The sequence below is a fragment of the Trematomus bernacchii genome, unplaced genomic scaffold (genome assembly GCF_902827165.1).
Source record: "Trematomus bernacchii unplaced genomic scaffold, fTreBer1.1, whole genome shotgun sequence".
Lineage (NCBI taxonomy): Eukaryota > Metazoa > Chordata > Actinopteri > Perciformes > Nototheniidae > Trematomus > Trematomus bernacchii.
In genome coordinates, this window is record NW_022987771.1 from 1104954 (window position 1) to 1127601 (window position 22648).

Below are 22648 nucleotides of genomic sequence, written 5' to 3' on the forward strand. Positions count from 1 at the left end.
TGACCCTCGTGGAGGAGCCCAATGGGGCTGCCAGTATGTGTCAGTGGAGGGGGGGGGGGGGCGTTGTAAGAGGTGTAATCACACAGGTTCAGCTTTAGTCTTAAATAAACTGTTTGGTTTGGAGGTCCCGGTTTCAGGGAAGAGCTGAAACCTAACACGTCTTATTTGGACTGTACAGTTATAGCAGCTGTAGCAGCTCTGCTTCTGATACACACTGACATCTCAGCTATTCATGTTTTTGTGTCATGCAATTAATAAACCCCTGCTAGTACTGCTTGTACTATAAGTATGTACTGTGCTGCTGAGTACGTACATGTTCAGGAACTATGTGTTTTTAGGAGACTTTCCTGCTACTTAATGTGCCTTAAGTTAGTTAACTATACAGAAACTCACACACTACAAATATGCCTTTTTGAATACTTGTTGTATTTCTCTAAGAACTACAACATTTGACCTACTTTAGTATTTAAAGTATACTTGTAAGTATAGAAAAAGCAGAGCTGAATACCACTGATGGGGCCATGCAGTATTTCTGAACTGTTTCAGAGGAGTGACAATGTTTTGATCTGCTGCACAGTGATATTCATACGTGTTCTTGTTCCATCTTTTTTTATTTGAGTAATTAGAAAACTTCCTTATATTTTGTTCCATTAGGAATTGTTTTTTTGGTTTACGCCCAGCCAGGGATGTATGTTTTGTTTTATTTCCTCATGTTTCATAACTTATTTTCTGTCTTTTACTGTTATGCTGATTTAATAACAGTACAACAAAATCAGGCGTGAAATGCATCGACACCTTTTCTGATAGTAGACTAGAAAAAAGTGACAATGCTACATTCAAATTCAAAGAATCTCAGTGTCTTAAACTGCTGGGACTCCAATGGTTTCTCTAATTTCAATGCACACCAAGGAGAATGGTTAAAGAAAGTGTCTTAGATAAGTGTAGGGGGAAAGACAATATATACAGCATGGAACAAACAAAGCCCTGTGTGGGCGAGCAGGCTCATTCACTTGCACCGTTACAGTATCACCATTCAGTCTGGCCTGAGAGCCAATTATTGTCTCCTTTGTCCCAAATATACTCGCTTCTGTTGACTACTGACCTCACCCCTCCACACTGCACCAACTCGCCTACTCCATAACAAATACCCTTCAGTTCAATCACGCAGCTTCATATTCAGCCCTAACATCTATCCCCACTCATCCACGCGCTCTGCTTGTTATCGGCCCACATGTGACCGTTTCCTTGGTGCCGGTCGCCTCCCACAGCGACTGGGATTCCTTTAAGATCTAGGGATTGATACTAGCAAGTAAAGACACAAAGTCGCTAAATTAAGACGCAAATGACCTAAAACACAGTTCTGCAAATCTGCATGTTGTAATTGAGCTTTAAAAAAAAAAGAAAAAAGGTAAATATAAACAAGTGTCACCTAGAAATAATAGTGCATTAAGTGGTTGAACAAACATATGTGTTCAGAAGTTCTAATCCTGAATTAACATTTTGGAAAATAGTTATTTGAGAGTTATTGTAGCACTGTAAGGTGGGTGCTCTTACCTCCTCTCTGCCCCAGAGGATTAGTGGTGATGCGTGGGGTCATGTTGGTGATGGGCACCATGTTGGCCCTGGGGGAGGACGTAGAGGTGGAGGTGGTGCGCCCATCCTTGATCTCGATAGTGAGGAAAGTCTTCATGTCGGGGTCTGCCTCTTCCTGGGTGACCTGCTGCTCAGCTGCTCTCCCTGGGGTCCCGTCTTCCTTTGAGTTACTGGAGGCATGCGCATCTTTTTCTGCTGGATGCCTCGTCCCGCCTACGGAGCTCTGCCATTGGCCGGCTGAAGACAGAGGTTTGCTGGCCACACCTCTTGGCTGAGGTACAGCCTGACTCTGGGATGCTGCGGAGGTGTGAGATGTGGAGTCCACACGTGGCCTCTCTGGCCTGTCTCCAGATCTGCTGAGGGATGCTCCTGTGTGTGTAAACATCTCGGTGGCTCTGGACAGATTCGCCTGGCTGCTGCCGCCGGAGGAGGAGGTGCCGTTCCTCAGAGGAGCTTTCCTCAGAGCTGGGACGTTTGCGATCTGGGTTGCTTCAGTGAATTTACGCATTCGATCGCGTACAGAGTTGGTTCGGTTGAATTGTTCCAATACCACTTTCTTCTCAGGTGCTGTAAAGACATAATGCGGAGTCTGGATCTCTTCCACTATTCAGTCTGAATTTAGCACATTTATATTTTATCCTGCTTTCATTATATCCCCCTCCACCTAAAAAGCCCTCTACAAATCCCATTCCTCTTTTCATCCACTCACTAAGTTTTGTTCCAGATGCTTTATTCTGCTTGACTTAACTCTCCCTGTTTAACCGTCTTTCAGTTGTATTTTTTTGACTTTTCAGGACATGTTTCTTCCACTCTCTTTATTTTCCATTCTCTGATCCTTAATACTTTCAAATAATGTGTACAGAGCTCATGATTTCGCACAGACACTCCAGTGGAAAAATCATTAGTGATTAGAGGAGAAGATATCCACTGAGGTCATCCTCCGAAATAAAAAAAGATGTGCTGCTCGCGAGGAAAACTGTTTATAATAAAATAGACACAGCTAAGAGCGCTCTCCAGTAAAAAACAAATGTACATTGTATAACATGCCCTCATCCCAGCACTCTACTGCGAGTGGCTCTATACGGTCCCACTAATGGCTCCATTGTCTTCATAAAGTGGAGTCCTACTGGGGATGAACTATGGCGCGATTGTTTTACCCACTTCAGTTTCCCTGATGAAGACGACGAGTGCAATATTATTAAACTAAACCAAATTAATCTGTGCATATAGGTTTAGGAGCATTAAAAGGTAGGGTAGGTAATTCACTTCAGAAACACTTTTTGTTATATTCCATGGAATGCTCTTAACATCCCGACAGCAATGAATACATTAAATGCTTTGACAATAAATACATAAAAAAATGTTCATCTGTGGAAGCCGTAGCGCTGTAAAAAGCACGACCAATCATCTGAGCCGGCCCGGCTAAAATAACTGGATGGCCTACCTGCCTGTCAGCCTTCCATCTCGTGCACAAACTTATCTCGTGCCCTCATTGGTCATGTGCGCGTTCGTGTGTGTTGGAGGAGGGGCTCTGTTAGCAAGTCTGAAGGAAGGGGCAGATTGTTTTCGGCTGCGTACTTTCAAATTCTAGCGCACTCGAGCTGGTTTCTCCATTCTTACCTACCCTACCTTTAAAGATAATATTTATAATAAATATCTGAAAATAAAATGCATGTTCTTTCCAATCAACACTACTGACACCAAACCTGATAAATTGACAAAAATTCAAAAGAAAGAGATGTAGCAAATATTTATATTTGAGAAGCTGGAAATGACTAGTTTCTTACCAGAATCCTTTGCTTTGCCATTATTGAGGGGCAGATCAGTGTTTATTGTCATCTAAAAAACAGAAACAAAGCAAATAAACATTATGGAACAATCAGCAGAGGAAGTATAAGAGATAAGGGGTTAGCATGCACTATTTTTAACACACACTTCTAAAAACAGAATCAACCGGTGGTGTTTTCCTTATGTAACATTTGTGTTTGGAGTGAAGTGGTGGGCCTCTGTTCTTTATTTGGCAGCAGAGCCATGATGGGCCCCAGAGTGTTTACATTACTCTCTGGAGAATGAGCATCAGCGTATCTTGCAGGGAACAATAAAAGAAGTCCAGGGCCAGCCTTGAGTAAACACATTTAGAGGAGCGTGTGTGTGTGTGTGTGTGTGTGTGTGTGTGTGTGTGTGTGTGTGTGTGTGCGCGTGCTCTGTGCTCTGGGCTGAAGAGAGACAGAACCTCTGGCCGCAGTGCTTTCTATCCCTCTCTGACAGCAGGTGAGGTCGACACGCCGCTGAGGTGAAGCAGAGACACTCAGGTGCAAAGTTTGTTTGTGTAGCTAAGTAACAAAAGTTAAACAGCACCTAACAGGGCTGTTGTGTTTATGGATGCCGATGTGACCTGGGTGTCACTGAAGAACGAGTGTCTGGGGTGGGATGATGGAAAAGAAAGAAGGAAAGAGCATGGACTGTTGGTGCATGTTACTGTGAGGCTATGTGGTTCAACACCCCACTCTAGTGGCACAATTATAATGTGTACAGCTGATGTTAAGCTGGCTCAAATAGACACAGATGGGAGGCCAAAGGAAAACCAGTCAAGGTGTCTCAGTAAGACTTGGAAAAGATCTACATTGCCCCATTTTCCTTTCTTAGTATTCAAATATGTTTTGTATGTATTGTTAGTATTAAAAGAGGAACATTATTTAAAACTTGGGGAAGTATCAGAAATTCTTATTATTTTATTGCTTTGATTATCGCCATGCTCATTAAACTAGTCAGTGGCCCTCCTGCCCTGTATGGAAGCTGTATTTATAATGTTTTTCTTTTAATTTGTCTCCTCAAAGACAACAAGTTCATACAAGAACTGTGCACTCTACCTTTTCTTTCTGGAAGTCAAATGTTCCCTTGATGCTGCCGTTGAGCAGGCCATTTGCAGGATCTTTCCGGGATAAGATAGCTCCATCCGGCTGCTCCTGGTCGATGATGCTGTCCTGTTTGGACGGAGCCTGAAGGCTGGCTTGACCTTGACTTACGCGCTCAACTTCTGAATCTGTGCTGTAAGTGGAACCGCTCGTGGATACCTCCACATCCTCTGCTGGACCCCTCTCCTCAGAGGACACACTCGCACTAACAGATGTCCCCGAGTCGGTCCTTTTCCGTGACAAAAGCCCAGCGCTGTCTGAAGCCCCGGAGCCCAGACGGGGTCTGACGCCGGAGTCTGAGACATCTGAACCCAGTCTCTGCCTGATGTGGGTCAGGGAGCCGACGCTCCGCTCTGAAGCCCCAGAGTCCAGCCGACCTCTCTGGAAGGGACTCTGGCTCCTGTCTGAGGCTCCAGAGTCCAGCCGGCCTCTGAAGGCTGAGCCCCCGCTCTTCTCTGAAGCCACAGAATCCAGATTGGACCTGGAGAGCCCAGAGGTCACACTGCGGTCTGACGCTGAGGAGTCGGACCTCTGACGATGAGACAGGACGAGGTCCTGCTCGCTGCTCTCAGCCTCTCTCTGAGGCTGGATCAGCAGCGCTGCAGGGCCATCGTCCTTCCCCAGGTGATCCAGATCCAGCACCATGCCTGAGCTGGAGTCTGCAACAGGAAACAAATTAAATCAAAAAGTAATGAAAGCCTTTCTGTACCTTGTAGCTTTCCTGTTACAAAAAAACGGATTCTCATATTACTTTTTCTCTCACACTAGTAGTGAACTTCAGTAAAAAGGGTGTTATTGTCTGTGAGTAAAGGAAAGCAGTAGGTGGTGAAGTATGAGATTGAAGTGATGGAAATGAAATACTTCTGTGGGCACAGGCCAGGCTAGAATATATCACTAAGGATCACAGAGGAGGCACGTGGAGACATGAGGGGATGAAGGCATTTCCTCCAGACTGGCCTCAGTTCCTGAGCAAGATTTGTGAGATTGTGTCGGTGGATGTGCGTAGAATAGAAGGAGGGGTCAAGACTAAAGAGAGCGAGCATGTGGCTAAACCATAGGCGGTATGGAGGAAGTGGGGGTGAAATAGAGACGAGGACAAGTACTTCCCCTCCCCTCTGTCCAGGCTCCTTCACTGCTCCTTCTCTCCTCAGGAAACCACACTACAAACAACACAGCGCAGCCCACATCCTCCCTCTGTTACAGTCTCTACCTCCAACACCCTATGGTGCTTCAAGTGATGGAATATCTGAGGTTGTGTACATACCGCAGATAAGGAAAACAGAGAAAACCAGGAATGTATCAGATTCCCACATCCCATGAACACACCAAAAGCATGAAAACAGTTCTGAGTGACCTGTGTGTGTCTGCGTTAACACTGCAAACAAATGGGGTTCAGGAAGTATGCAAGGCTGTCATTTAGAAACCAATCTATTAACGTGACCAGCAGCCACGGAAAAGCCCTTTAATTTCCAGCAAGACAGGAAATTCAGAGCTTTGTTAAATATACAGTAGGTAACTTTGTAAAAAAATACTTTAGATATCTGGGTCGTACACTTTCTAATTGTAGGGCTAAACAGTACACTCAAATATATTTCTGAAATTATCTAAGGCGTGAAATAGGCAATTCAGTTGCAGAATCTTGAATTATATTTGATAATCGTAGTCTAGTTTGACAGTTTGACCAGTGACTTATTGATCGTTTTAATTCTGCATGTTAAAATCTTGAAATTGCCATAAGGAGCATTGTTTCTCTTCTGTCTCATGCATGACTGTCAATATATACTAACATTTGCAGCAAATTGATCTAAAGTTTTTATTAAATCTTAACATAAAAATAAGTTTGCTAATTTGTTTACAATCAATTTATAAATGGAAGCAGGATGTTGATTAACAGACCAGATGATTATGTAATACAGGCTGGATAGATAACGTAGTAATGATACACAATTAGGACAACAAATGGCTGCCAATCTCACATGTGACACGGTGAATGGTCTGCTAGGTAGCAGTGTCTGAATCTAATGAGGCACTCAACCCAAATGCAATTACTGCTCAAAAGAAGTGAAAGCCTGAACAATAGAATATAGAATAGAATCGGAGGGATGAAACCCTCTTTAATGGTCACACATGCAGCACACACAGTGAAAGTTGTTCTCCGCATTTAACCCATCCTAGTACCAGGAGTCTAGTACTAGGAGCAGTGGGCAGCTATTGTACAGCGCCCGGGGAGCAATGGGAGTGAGGGGGGAAGGGGGATGTCCGGTGCCTTGCTCAAGAGCACCACGGCAGGGCAGGAGGTGAACTGGGACCTCTCCAAGTAGAAGTCCACACTCCATATTTAGGACTGGTCGGGGACTTGAACCGGCGACCCTACGGCTCCCAGTCCAAGCCCCTACTGACTGAGCCACTGCCGGACAACAAAGCGCTTCTTTTTATAAACGTATACATTATTGTTCATGTTGTGCCAATGGGAAACGGTCATGTCCATTGTGTGGCGATTTCTTGGAAAATCCCATTGCTGCTGGATAATGAGAGGCTTGCTCTCAGCTCTGAAATAGCTACAAAAGCAGCCTGTGCTTGTGCACTCGGCTGCCAGTCAATATATAGGGCACAAACAAAGGCTGAGTAAGGGTTTTATTTAGCCTTCTTCACACCGAAGCAATGACCCGAGGAAAGCTTGCTTTTTCCGTTGCTGTGAACTGGTCAACAAGCTTCTCTGACTCCACTTCGCCTGCTGATGCAATGACCCGTGCTCAACATGGGTTTATCACTCAGTGGCTTTTATTGTTACTAAAAAATGTGTCTCATTAAAAGCATTTACTCTTAATAATGCAACCATATAAAGAAAAGTGCTATACACCAAGCTGTAAAAAAATAAACATGACATTGCAGCAGCCAATTATTGCAATAAAAAAAAAAGGTGAGTCTGCTTGAGAAAATCCTTTTAAGGTCATTTGCTAGGGTTTCCAACCTTATTGGCTTGTAAACCTTCTTAGAGCAATGCCTACTCTAAACTCTTGCACAGGTTGCATATGTCTCAGAGAAAGCACGGTATAATGATCAGATATCCTGCCTTGTCTCGAAGATGCAAAATCCCCCAGATTTGTTGACAGCTCCAGTTAAACCTCTCAGACTTTTCCCATCACCCCTTTGGGGGATTCATTTCTGGTCTAATTTTGGGATACACTTTTTGCACGGTATCACAGTTGCAGACCATGATGTTGTGTGAGTTTCTCTCTTTTGGGAACTCAAGGCACATTCCACTGATCGTCTCTCCAAACATTACATTTTGAAGTACTGCTTAACACATGGTCATTGAGGTAAATAAATATAAGCTTTTTGTCTGAGAGGTAGAGGTATGCGTTTTTTGCTGCATTCAAAAACCCCCCAAAAACGCCACGCATGGTCCAAGACAATCTCTTATTTTCTGCTACTTTCCCTCTGCTGAGACACAGCCGCCCACTGAAGAACCGCCGGCCCACCCTGTCTACGCTGTCCTTTCCCAACCACAAACGTCAGTGTCTTTGTTGATTGGTGTCCACTTTTAAAAAAGGCACATTCCTAACCGGCTTTTCTACGGTGGTCCCTTGTTTGTTCACCCTGGTTTCACCCTGGTTTAAATTGTTAGGTAGGGAGTGGATAAATCAGGAACAGCGGGGAGTTTCTCGGCCAAGTTCACTAGACCTTAGTTCTGTTCTGGTATCAGCTTTATTTAGCAGAGGTGTGGCTGTTGGGTTTTCCTCTGTTGCTTCCCATAACCCCACCACCAACCCCAGACCCATGAGAAGGACACGGAGAGCCAAGTCCAGGGCAAACCAGGCCACACAGAATGACACCACTATGGCCGTCTACCTCAGGGCTAGGTTTAGGTCAGCCAGGCCCCGGGATTAAATAAAAGAAAATAAACTCTTTCATCTTCAGCCAAGGACAATCAAAGTTAAGTTTGGTGTCCTATATCAGGGGCTTTTTCCAATATATAGTTTGCCATAGATGGTTTGATTTGGACAAGCTATACTGTACTGTAGATAGGTGTGTAACCACATTTGTGTCTCAATAATGCACTTTTGTCATTTTACAAGCTATTCATGGTCAGCTCTGTGCCTGCAAAGAGTCAAAAATTGAAGTGAAAGAAGCCCATTCATCCTCTCCTGAAGGTTTGCATTCATGATAGTTTATTAATGGTGTGGCTAACAAAGTGGTTAATGAAATCACTTCACACCTAAGAAGTAATTAAGCCTATGGCTGTGAGGTTCTCCAAACAGTTAATAAGGTTAGATGAATTAATATGACCTCCTGACTGCCACCTCAGGAGAAAGGCTCCTTCAGCTGACTATTTGAACAGGCAGTGGAGAGGAAATTGCATCGAGTCGGATGTGTGCAGTCATAAACGCAACAGAGGTGGTCAGTGTTGGCTTCGAATTCTTACCCAAACTTGACCTTTAGGTGAATGTTTAAAGCAATCCCAAAAGTGTGGCATAGCTAAACAAGATCTAAGTGTGTGTAGGTTTTAGAAAAATGGTGTTAGTCAGCAAGTGAGTAGTTTGGCAGTGTTTCTCACCTTTTCTCTGCAGCTCTTTGCTTTGTTGCGTCTGCTGTCCCCGTAAATCCTGGATCTGAGATCGGACACGCTCCTGCTCACTGTGACTCTCGCGCTCTGTCTCCTGGAGAAGAAAAGAAAAGAGGAACACATGCTCAGTGCATTTCTATACAAACTCCAGACGTATCATGCTCTTTAAATTGCTCAGGTCACGATGTCTTCAGGTTTTTTAAATCAGAACAAACTGCCAACTAATTTCTCTGATTAGAGTAAAACACGAGTCCTCTGATCATCTGTTTCAGGTCAGCTGGAGATCATAACAGTCTTTTGTTGGAGGTTGAGGTCAAATCTTTCAGCTATGATGAGCGACATGTATGGACAGCTGGAAAAGTAATGATCTGTTTTATTTTCCATTGTATGGGTCTGAAGGAGAGAGAGAGACGCCCAGAAAGGAGCCAACAGATACATTCAATGCATATCTCGGCCTGATTTGACTCGAGTAGCTTCCTTCAAGAATACCTGCAGTCTGACGGCGGCATGAAATAAAGCTTTAAACTCGATCCCTAACCTGCACAGATAGAGGAACGTTCCATCAGGGTTGAGATCTCAGAGGAAAGGTAAGAGCATTTTGGCATATGGAGAGGAAACAGGAGAGGTGTGTAGGGGAGGAAGGAGGGGGAGAGATGAAGATGCCGGCACTACTGTTGGGCCTCTTTCGCCTGACCTTGAACTACTCCACAGGAAAATCAGCTGCACAAATAAGGCTCCTCTGAGCCCATGTGCGCACTGAGACAGACTTTAAATCTGTCCCACACATATTTGTAATCCACAACTCACCAAGGACTTGCAGAAACGTTTCTATTAAAGGGCAAACAGCTCACTCGGGGCGTGGAGCTTCAGGTGGTATGCTTCATTTTGTAACTCGTTTGAAATAAGGACTACATCCCAGCAGAAAAAGGTGATGGACTCTGGGTTAAGAATTGTCCTACAAAAACGTGGGAGGGTCCTGAAAAAGCATATAGGACATGACCTTACATACTTAAAATATATTACCAGATATACAGGCTACTATTATTGAAAAAAACCTTCTGAAAACACATTCAAAAGCAAGCAACAAAAACACACACAATGTGTTGTCCATGTGGAAACTGTGTAATTCTTAAAGACTGGTACAGTTTTCAGAAGCAGCCTCAGAAGAGAGTATCTTATAAGTCACACCTTTGTGTTTGTAAAAGGCCACACACACACACACACACACACACACACACACACACACACACACACACACACACACACACCACCACACAACTACACCAACACAACACATCATACCCACACACACACACACACAGCACACACAACACACACACACACACACACACCACACACACTACACCACACACAGCACACACACACACACACATTCACATCACATCCACACAGTCACACACTACCACACACACACACAGCACACATCATCACACACACACACACACACACACACACACTACCACACACACACACACACACACACACACACACACACACACACACACACACACACACACACACACACACACACACACACACACACACACACACACACACACACACACACACACACACACACACACACACACACACACACACACACACACACACACACACACACACACACACACACACACACACACACACACACACACACACACACACACACACACACACACACACACACACGAGAAAGGATTCAAGACGTTCTGCTCTGTGACCTTCCCCACCTTGAGCAGATTACAGGGCAGAGCAGCTCTATCGCTGAAGAGAAATGTAATCGGACACTGAAGCAGGAGACAGCAGCACAAACGGGAAACCTGGAATAGCACTGCTCTGGTTATAAACAAATCCACCACACCATTCAATGTATCATAATGAAGCTGAATAAGATTACTTTTTTTGTTGCTGAAATCGAGAAATCAATCTGTATTTGTGAAAGGACTTCTGTGTTCATAAGAAGCCAGAAAGTAGAAATAATATATGTGGCATCATAGCAGTGTAAATCCACATAAAAAGGTGCTCCAATGTCATTTGTTCCCATACTTTCACATTTTCCATATGGTGCTTAAAGAGAGGCAGCACAAATTGTGGGTCGTAAAAAAAAGAAGCTTTCTCAGCTTTTGAACTTGACGCTGAATGTTGCTAATGCAGACTGGGAATTTAGGGTAATGCTCAGTTAATGAGTGATTACAGTGTCTGATGAGTTTGTAGGACACAAACAGTCTCCTGCATCAACACAAAAGACTTGAAGGCATTACAGTGTAATAATGCGAGAGGTCACTCGCTCTCCTTCTGAGTGGAGTCACTCAATCAAAGAGTCACGGGGGGAGATAATTGTGTTTGAGCCATAAACACAATTAGAGAGTTCAAGTCTTTCCTCACCCGCCCCTCCTCTCCAAATCCTGCTTCTACCAGGAGTCAGACAGACAGCCGTCATCTCACAGCTCCCACTAAACCACAGGGAACATATTTCTCACAGACAGCGAGGCAGAGGGGAACAAAGTGAAGATGAAGTGCAACTGGAGATGCAAAGCGGAGCTCCGAACCGGCTGCCAGTCACCAGGCTGTCATTAGCGGCTTCCCTCTGGCCCCAACCGTGAAGACCTGACAGAGGGGAACCGACTCTGACACCGAACCACTCATCCCATGTGGCCTCAGGAGCCTGCAGGCTTTGGACTGTAATTGCGAGAACTCAAACGCGTAAACACAAAAACAACGGTGCTCTCTCGTGACCACAGCGAGGCGTCGGCCATCTGGATTCCTCTGAAGCCTCAACTCCACCAGAAAACAACAACAATGAGGCTGAGGCACACACCTCCTCTAACCATCAAGTCACACAGCTGAGATCATCTGCAGATTAACGTTTTTAAATGCTCAAGTTTTCAATGAAAGTCAGATCCTTGACTACATTGGTATGGTCAAACCGTTTGAGGGTCTTCTGGGTGCCCACGTGGGAGAGAGGAAGAAACCTGGCGGCTCTTTTTCCATTACTGCAGCCTGAGGAACCACACACTCGGCTTACCTCCAGTAACTGAAATACAGTAGCTGGAATGAAGTAGCCGTAGCCACACACACACACACACACACACACACACACTGCCTCATTCCCATTTCTACTTACTGCACATCATCACATGCCAATCTAAGCCTGCTCTCTGATGTTTTATTTCTAAATGGATCAACTGTACTTTATTTCTCTCATCTCAAAAGTCAGATAAAACCTCTCTAACCCAAACACTAGTCCAGTTTAAGACCGTTAAACAACTCTTTCCTCAGGTCTCTTCTTGCAACACGTTTATGATTAGATCAGAGAGCAAACAGAACAGTTTGGAGCTGCAACACCCGCCTACCTGTGCTCTCCCAACACACCTATAGGATGGAAACCTGTAGCCTCAGAGACACTGCATACAGCGTTAAATGACAACATGATTATAGTTTGTCCTTAACTTGAATCCCAATATGTCAATGACCCAGTTCCATCTCATGCATTATTAAGGTGTCATTTACAGCCTAAGAGATAAACTGTCAACTTAAGTGATTAGAAATGATCTAACTCTGCAATAAAACGTTATGTACACAAACCTGAAAGGTAAACAGAGAGGCAGGTACGTCCCATTCTCCAGTCAGACAGAAACAAATGCAGGTTGAGGAAGAAAGATGATTAAATGGCCTTTCAGTGAATAAAAAAAGATAAAAGAAAGTCTGGTTGGTCTGTGACAAGCGACAGCAGAGAAAATCTGAATGACATGTACCTTTTCCTCTCTGACCCGACTGCCTCTCTCTCTCCCTCTCCCTCTCCCTCAGCAGAAACCCTCTTGGAGTCAGGACGTCCGCTACTCTGACGCTCTACTCCCTCAGCCACATCATACACACTCACACACACAAACACACCACCACTAACACCACTCTCACACACACACACAGTACCAACAAGCCACTCCCTTGACTTCCCCTCTCTCCCAGTCTGTCTCCAAAGTGATCTGACCCCCACCACACACACATTTTTTTCTTACAGGTTAAAGGGTGCCTGGTTGACACATTAACTTCTGTGACACCACACACACATTTTTGTCCTATATTTTTATTTCTCTAACTGCTAATATACTTGAGACCAGATGAGATAATTTACTGTAACAGCACCTCCTGTAAATCATTGAATATGTTGCACTTCTTTATCCTTTTTCCTACTGGCACTTTTTTGTACTACATACATATAATTAACCTTTTTTTTTTTTACAAGCTCTTACAGTATAAGTTCTCATATCCTGAAATGAGCCGAAGGAAACTTTTTACTGTACGTCAGCTATCCTTGCCTGCCATTAAAACATGGCTATTAAATAGAGTCATTAGCTTCTAACGGGTGTTGGATTCTGGTCAATTTGCATATACATTAAAGTCAAATTTACGACTGTTTTTATTTTTCCATTAAATCTCTGTTTAATATTTCGAATTCTTTATTTAAAAATACACAATGCTGGATGTATGCACACACAAATCTCAATCTAAAAACCAAAAGAAAAGAAAACCCACTAAATAAACAGACATGAACTCCTAAGATTTTCCACCTTAAGTTTTTGTGTCTTGAGTTGTTGAGCTGGTGTATGTTTCAAGCTGCCGCCGGTGTGCACATATTGCGTGTGTGAGATGGCTGCAGCGGAGGCCTATCTAGGACCTCCATCTGCCACGGGACAATCGCACACAGCTCAAAGAGATCCGTTGCTGTGATGTGAGGGAAGGAGTCCTGCTGCTGCTGCTGCTGCTTCGTGTTGTTTTTGGACACGTCCCCATTCCAGCCAGACTATAGGCTGCTGAGGCACAGCTGTCTGTCTGTCTGTCTGTCTGTCTGTCCGTCGGTCTGTCTGTCCGAACTCAGCCGTGTTGATACATGTAGTATTGTGATTCTGAGTGTTCTTCAGTATTGCAATACTACAAGTTGAAAATCCGCTCAAAGATTGTAGGTCAACCTTTTCAGAGACTCCATGAATCAACCTACTATAACAACATATTGAGGCTGGCTAACATCATCTTTGACCCCAACCATGACCTGAATAGCGAATATGGATTGTTACCTTAAAATCGGAGATATAGGTTCCCACGATTGAATAAGGTCAGACTGAAGCATTCCTTTGTGCACCAGTCAATCTAATGTACGTGAGAGGGTCTTGAGCATGTTTCTCTCTTCAGTGATTGTGATGTTTGGTTAAACGTTTGTTCCCTTAAATCATGTCTTAATATTTCTCCTTGTTGATGTTGCAAATGGAGCTGCTGAATGCATGATAAATTATTATCGTATTGTCGAAGCCCTCCAAAGTGATGCATCACGCCACCTGGAGCTCACAATTCCTCTGCCACAAAGCTCTGCTATCTCACAGGAAGTGAGGTAACAGGGCTTGAACGTCACAGCATCCTGTGACGTCAGAATACTGTCATTGTGTCCAATCTGCATAGAATACACACACTCAGACAATGGGACGGATACTAACAGCCTTTCATTTCTACCCTTTACGTCAGGGTGGCTTCACACGAACCACTAAAACTCAGATAATGCAACTGATTGTGTTTTCCTTACAAGAGATGATATGTATGTTTGATATGTATGTTTTTAAAGCTCGGTTGGATGCTACTCAATCGGAAGCTGTTGGTACCTGTTCATGTGGATAGTTATGTAAATTGTAATCCCTGTAATGCTACTGTATGATGTCCTTTTGTTGCTCTGTTATGTTTTTAATGTTTCATGTGGAACCTACTTGAGCAGGTCTCCCTTGAAAAAGAGATCAATGATCTCAATGGGATACAACCTGGATAAATAAAGGTTTGAAATGAAATGAAATGAAATGTGTTCCTCCAGCCCCCTTAGCTCAAAAGGCTTGAGTTACAACAACAGTGACCACATACAGTAAGAATGAACTTTGATGTTCTTCACAGAAATCTCAAACACTGATCACAGTTTTCTGATGAATGCTCCTTTTCCAAACGCAGCAGATAAGATAACATCTGGCTCCTGGCAAACTCTGTCAAACTGCTAAGCCTCACGTCTTCTCGTCATGTTTGCTGCAACAACCTTATAATTCAATCTGTTACGCTGGAAGAGATAAAAGGTTTAGCTCCGCTCTGAAAACACAGTTCATTATCATCCACTAGACGGCTGAAGAGGGATTCAGAAACACATGATCAAAAATGGGTTATCAAATCGGATCAAATTAAATTAAAAGTCTTTAAATCCTTTGAATTCTCCCTCAAAACTCTACATTTCAGTAAGCAGCCGTCAGAGGGCTAAAGCCTGTACAGAGAGATGTGTGCAAAATGACAGGTTCTGGTAGACTAAGCCGGGTGTTAAGTGAAGGCAGTAAATCGTTTTTGACAGGCTCGAAGTACATTTTGTCTTTCTCCTCATACTTGGCCAAATCTGAATTAGGACGTTAAGAAACAAAAGAACATTCTTTGCTCCTTGGCAGCCGAAGCATGTGTTTGTGTGTGCCTCAAGTCACAATGCCTGTTGTTGCATTCTTCATTGTGGCAGCAGAGAAACCTCAGCGGTCTCTGTTGCCATGCAAACAAACTCTTACACCCGCAAATTGGTCTGTGGTGGGCTCATTTTTGCGAATGGAAGCTGACACGAGTGAGTGTGAGACTAGAGACAGTGTAGCCATCACTACTAACGTGACTTTTAGACTAATATTCAGGATAAGGCAGGATATTTAATCATTTCTCCTCACATTAATGCCTCTGCTGTACTCACCACAGTTCCCATGGTGCTCTGGGGCTCCACACTCTCAGGCTCCTGGCAGCGACCCGGAGCTTTGACTTGCTCTGCAGACCCTTAAAAACACACAAACAGCAGCAGTACAATGACTGAGTGAAGTATATTATCCCATGTCAAAACTCTGGTCCTTTGCTGGTTCTCCTGGAAGGGGTTGCTGGCAGAGATAATGCATATTTACTACAAATTAGCGGCAGCCATCAAGTGCATTACGTTTAGATGGTAAACACCTGAACACCCCACATATAACGACTGGACCCTGAAGGCTTGGGAGCTGTACCAAATGGAAAAAAAAGCTATCTCATATGCCTTAAGGATTCAGAAATCAACATTTGTAAAAGGGATGGATGCCTGTTATGCCTCTGCAACTACAATAATGTAGTGTTTAGTATATACTTAATTTAATAGTATCAAGGCCAAGTCCCCTAAACCATCGTACATAGTTATCAGGGAGGCGTGTGGCGCAGTGGGTTAATGCGCTGATCTTCGAATCAGAGGATAGCAAGTTTGAGTCCCACTGCAGTCAGCATGTCGTTGTGTCCCTGGGCAAGACACTTCACCCCAAATTGCTTCTGTGGGGATTGTCCACAGTATTGAGTATGTAAGTCGCTTTGGATAAAAGCGTCTAACAAGTAACATGTAATGTAATCTTCATTTATTTGTCTCTCCCATTAATTGTTATTATTTATTTAATTTGTTTTGTCTGCTGTAGATATTGTTTTGATCTTGTCAATTCTTTCTGTATTATTTTTGTACAATGACCTGTATGTGTACGCTGGGATGCTAGAAGTGTTTCATTATTTGTGCAGCAGGAGTGCAAGACAAAAAAGTACGTAAATATGGCAATTGTGTATGTTTGTTAAAAAAAAGAAGTTGGAAACTGAAAGATAAACTATGGTAATTTGCTAAATGTAGGAGAAGAGAAAACCCAGATGGGACACAGGGGAGGTGACAGAGACAGAGAGATTATCTGAGGTGTCCTGACAGTGACGCAGTGACGGAGCCTCACAAAAACCAGACAGCGCTAAGGAATGACAGGAATCCACTATCTGATCCAGGTAGATCTGCCACAGAAACCATGACGACTACAGACAGCCCGCTATCTCTCCCACTTGTTTTATGCTCGCATTATCCCACCAGTGTTAAAAAAAGTATTACTATAAAATGAAACTAGCAGTGAAGGAGTTCACAGCTGATCCTTTACCTGTAATGTCAGCGCCCTCATCAGGCCATTTGGGAGACTTTTTTTTTAGGTGCAAAAATGTTAACTTTTAAAGATTGAAGCAGTGGTTTCCATTACAACACAAAGTGTGCTAAATGAACCAATGAATGCCCTTTAGGTCTGATATACGTTGCACGATTTCCATCACCCAGAACATAGCCTAATTATGTATGTTTTAGTGTGACATAGCGATTCAATCACTAAGCTAGTGAGTTTATTCTAAATCAGTCAAAATATAATCCTAAATATTTTATATAGAAACTACAACAGCTTGATTCCATTTCATCCAACAGCTGGACTCACCTTGCTGCTGTTCATCTCTGATTTGTCGGATGGTTGCTCTGATCAACTTCCTCTCCTCGTACTCGCTGGCGGTTCGGAGCTTCAGGCAAAACACACACATTACATTTCAATGAGCACAGAACAAGCATGCAATGTCACCATCTTTTAAGATTTTTGGCCGGTTTACACTCACCATTTTTGTGAGCTCATCAATGTCCTGGATTGATTGTAGTTTTTTTGACAGGACGTTCAAGTTGTCGCTGAAATCAGGTTAGAGGAGAAGACACAGAGATGTGACTGACCATTAACTGAAGCTCATGCAGCACTGGGATATCATGGGGATCTTAAAATATCCCAAAACAAATTGTGGCTTTCACTGACTCTTTCCTGGAGGCCCCTGCGCATGTGAAAGGCAGCAGTAGACAATTTCAAGACTACACACACACACACACACACACTACGGGAGGAAACACAGAAGAAACCATATAAAGCGTGGAAAAAGTGATTTGACAGCAGTGACACAGTGCGTGAATAAGGCTGGTCTCATCCTCCCCTATTGTCAGCCTCATATTGCTCATTGTTATGTTGCTTTCTATTACTCATACGCTCCTCTCATCATCCTCCTTTTCCTCCAGTTGTTGGTAATAAAGGATGTGTGGGACAACAGAGAGGAATTTTTCACATTCCTCCAACCGAGAGGCACGGGATAATGCAACTTTCAGACAGGTTTGTGTGTGTGCATGTGGTTGTGTGTGTCTTAACACATGCAAGAATGTGGTACAGTAGGTAGGCTTTCTATATAAGGCTTTATTCTTGTAATTCAAGTCTTCTGAGAGGGAATGGAATTGATTAGGACCGGCAGCTGGTCTTAATAGAAATCAGTGAAAGAGACAGCAGCAGGCCGAGAATCCTGTTTACATCCAATAGCATTACTTCACAATCTAGCACTACCAGACCTTAATTAACACCTTTTGAAAGACCTTTAGTTAATCCTGACCTGTAGAGCTAATCTCAGACACAGAACAAAAAGCATCACAGATTAAACAATGGCTAAGGATATAAAAAGTGTTTTTTCATTTTCAGAATTGAATATAATTTTGTTGAGATTTGGTATGATAGTGTTTTGCCAATAGCTAATGGTATTACAATGTCAACCCTTCTCATTAGGAGATTTACATTTGAAACATTGCAAATTGAAGCCAATCAGTTGATGAACCTTTGCCCAGACGGTATTTATCATCCCAAATTAAATTAATCTCCCCAAATTATTTCAATAATTACTTTATCCCTGTTTTAACTAGGAAAAAAATGGAGTGAACCCAGGAAGCTCCCTCCACTTGAAGGCCTAATACAGTGGCCTAGGTTTGAATTTTGCTGTATTTAAGAAAATGACAAAAAAAGGTCTTTCAAAAAGAAAGTAGAAAAGGTTTGTTGAATATATACATTTGTCTGAACCTCTTTAAAATACAGACAATCCCAATTTACAGTACAATCAAGACGTTTTTCTATAATAACTAAATCATGTTTATCTTGTTTCTCATTCAGTTTGCCATTTTGTCAATAAAAAACGTTTTCTGGCCAAGGTGTCACTCTATCCGAGTAATCCATTATTCACGTTGCTCAGCTAAATGACAGGAGCTGAGACTTGTGTGTAACTGGATTAAAGTAAATCAATAAAGACAAATGGATGAGCTCAGAAAACTCCTTCAATCTGACTCTCATAAGAGTTAATGTAACTTAAGGACACGTACTTAAAAGGGAAAGTATTTACTGTGAAATGTGCGTTGAAACTGGAAAATGGAAAAAGTACTCTGGTTGCAGTTTGCTGTCCCATATGATTTCCTGACTGGAAATTGAGGAATGCTGCATCTGGGTTTTGTGAGTGTTTTCTCAGCATCCCCAGTTCACCTGGCCTGGTGCAGTTTGTCATTACGACAGGTCTCTGTAAGTGTGTGTGTTGCAGGAGTCTCTGTAAGTGTGTGTGTGTGTGTTGCAGGAGTCTCTGTACTGTGTGTGTGTGTGTTGCAGGAGTCTCTGTACTGTGTGTGTGTGTGTTGCAGGAGTCTCTGTACTGTGTGTGTGTGTGTGTGTGTGTGTGTGTGTGTGTGTGTTGCAGGAGTCTCTGTACTGTGTGTGTGTGTGTGTGTTGCAGGAGTCTCTGTACTGTGTGTGTGTGTGTGTGTTGCAGGAGTCTCTGTACTGTGTGTGTGTGTGTGTGTGTGTTGCAGGAGTCTCTGTACTGTGTGTGTGTGTGTTGCAGGAGTCTCTGTACTGTGTGTGTGTGTGTGTGTGTTGCAGGAGTCTCTGTACTGTGTGTTGCAGGAGTCTCTGTACTGTGTGTGTGTGTTGCAGGAGTCTCTGTACTGTGTGTGTGTTGCAGGAGTCTCTGTACTGTGTGTGTGTTGCAGGAGTCTCTGTACTGTGTGTGTGTGTTGCAGGAGTCTCTGTACTGTGTGTGTGTGTGTGTTGCAGGAGTCTCTGTACTGTGTGTGTGTGTTGCAGGAGTCTCTGTACTGTGTGTGTGTTGCAGGAGTCTCTGTACTGTGTGTGTGTGTTGCAGGAGTCTCTGTACTGTGTGTGTGTGTGTGTTGCAGGAGTCTCTGTACTGTGCGTGTGTGCGTGCGTGCGTGCGTGCGTGCGTGCGTGCGGTCTTACCTGTGCTGGTTCTCCTTGTCCTCCTGCTGGATGATGCGTGTGGGTCGAAACCTCTTGCTGGCCAGAGCGGCCTCCATGTCCTCGATCTCCCTCCTCCTCAACTCACGGATGGCTGAACGGATGACGCGCCTCTCGTCCAGATCCACGGTTTCATCCAGCTGCAACATAAGATAAACAAAAGAAAGGTATGAAGACAAATGCAAATGTTTTGAAAAGTGTGCTCATATACAGGAGCATGCCAAACATGTGGCTTGATAAGATTAGCTACTCGCCGCTCTTATATTTGCATATAAGCGAGTAATCAGGAAAAGCTCCACACCGTTATATAAGAATCCACTGCTACAGTGAAGGGTCACAGGCCTGTTCTCAGTGTAAGTACAGGGCGGTGAATACACAGAACTGTAGGGCTCAAAGTCAAAGCTCCAACTTCTTACAGTCGCCTTTTCTTGCCCTCTTTAATTATCATTGTCAAACAAGGGCAATAACGTGTTTTTTTACAAGAAGGGGCCGACCGAAAGCCAAACTGCCCTCACACACAGATGTCTAGAGTAGCCTGCAAAGTTTTGTGATCTGGCCGAAGAAGCAGTTTGGCTTTAGGAATAGCAATGCTTGTCTGTTGACTGAATGAAACTATGGGATGCAATAAACATGCAATAATGGCAGTGTTTAAAGATTGGTTAATGAAAAAGAAACTTCTTGAAGCTGATTCCAAACCTGCTGCCTCCCACACATCCCGCAGAGACTCATTTTACAATAATGAACGGCTAGCTACACATTATCTCTTACTTAGTATTCTCAGGTGTATGATTTCCAGACAGTATCAGACTAAATGTCCCTGGCTTAGTTTTTAATGTCTAACAGGGTCAGCAGCACTGAAGCAGGGCTTATTGATTGGTGATGACAAGTGATCCGACTGCACTAATGTGAAAAGACAGAACAACACTGGGGAAGAGAAACAGGCTCAGCAAGAAGTGTTATAAGTGTTCAGCTCTCCAGGTCGACGTATCGCCCAGGTTTCTTCTTCTCTGGCTGTAACTCATCTTGGTTGGACAGTAGCCAGGCAGCAGGAGGCCCTAAATATTGACACACTCAGAGCCATGTCATCACTCCGAGTGGCTATTAGTTAAGGGGTTTCTTTTTTCAAGCAAAAGAGGAGTAATGAAGGTGTGCGAGTGTGTGTTGAGCATGCCTGCAGAGAGACACAGCAGTCAGCTGGCTCGATGCTTTCATGTGAGCGACAGCCGCTAGCATGGGAGGGTAGAGGGAGCCCTCTCCTGTCAGATGAGAGACAGATCTCTCTTTTGGTCGACAACGGGAGCCTGTCAACACATGCAGAGATGAGCGGCTCCTGCTCCTCTGGCAGGCTTTATAAGGCTTCCTGCTGTACCAGTTAAAACCTGCACAGTGGAGACACTAACCTTTGTATGCCAACTGGTGTTTTACTACAGGGAGCTGTGGGTTTAAAAGGGGGTTGATGTGCCCCCCACCCCTGCTGGGATTGAGAGGAGGGGTGGGGGTCTAACGAGAGATGAAGAGGGCCCATGGTTTTGAGGTCTCGCTGTGGTTTGACAAAATATGCCAGCGAGATTGCACTCGCTCAGAGGGGCTCGCCTATATGCTACAATTTGTGGAAATCCAAACTGCTGAGCTGGCTGACATAACGGTAAGAGGAGAATTGCTCTGACAAGGCAGGAAGAAAGAATATGAGGAAGGAAGAGAACGGGAGAGATGGGAAAGTAAAGCTAAGAGGGAGAAAGGATGACAAAGAGAGAAAACTGAAAGAAGCATGCCTAAAATGGGCAGATGAGAGCTGGGCGGGAAATGGCCTCGAATGGGTCATTCCTCACATTCCTGCTGACTCACACGGAAAGAGATGAGAGTGAACACCACACACACACACACACACACACACACACACACACACACACACCACACACACACACCACACACACACACACACACACCCACCACACACACACACACACACACACCACACACACACACACACACACACACACACACACACACACACACCACACACACACACACACACACACACACACACACACACACACACACACACACACACACACACACACACACACACACACACACACACACACACAACACACACACACACACAACACACACACCACACACACACACACACACCACACACACACACACACACACACACACACACACACACACACACACACACACACACACACACACACACACACACACACACACACACACACACACACACACACACACACACACACACACACACACACACACACACACACACACACACACACCTGATGGAAAAACAACCTTACATGCGCAGGTCAGCACATTGACCTTTACCCCTATGCTTTGACCTGCTCTAACACATGACATTTCATACGGACCAATCAGTGCACAGACGGCTGCACATGGACTGTGTTTGGATTGGTTGAAATATGTGTACACTAGATTCAACTGGCACAAATCCACCAGCTGTAACTGACTTTTCCTTTACATATTTGAAAAGAGGAAAATAGGAAAGAAAGTTGACAGATAACTGTCCTGCACAGGAGGGCAACGAGTGGGCGTTTTCTCAAGCAAATAAAACACACCTTAAACTT

At 43.9% G+C, this 22648-nt stretch overlaps 1 protein-coding gene across 5 annotated transcripts in view; it reads right to left on the reverse strand.

Moving 5' to 3' along the window:
* Positions 1 to 22648, reverse strand: part of smtnb (smoothelin b) — a 51772-nt gene that overhangs the window by 16881 nt on the left and 12243 nt on the right. For 4 of the 5 annotated variants that reach the window (XM_034148626.1, XM_034148627.1, XM_034148623.1 and 1 more), the window contains exons 2-9: positions 20019 to 20176; positions 17557 to 17623; positions 17385 to 17463; positions 15839 to 15918; positions 9067 to 9169; positions 4464 to 5167; positions 3381 to 3432; positions 1555 to 2160 (exon numbers count right to left, since the gene is read on the reverse strand). In XM_034148626.1, coding sequence (XP_034004517.1) covers positions 1555 to 2160; positions 3381 to 3432; positions 4464 to 5167; positions 9067 to 9169; positions 15839 to 15918; positions 17385 to 17463; positions 17557 to 17623; positions 20019 to 20176 — 1849 coding nt within the window. Of the gene's footprint in view, positions 1 to 1554; positions 2161 to 3380; positions 3433 to 4463; positions 5168 to 9066; positions 9170 to 12851; positions 12960 to 15838; positions 15919 to 17384; positions 17464 to 17556; positions 17624 to 20018; positions 20177 to 22648 lie in introns of those variants that run through there. The other variant, XM_034148628.1, reaches the window with a different exon arrangement.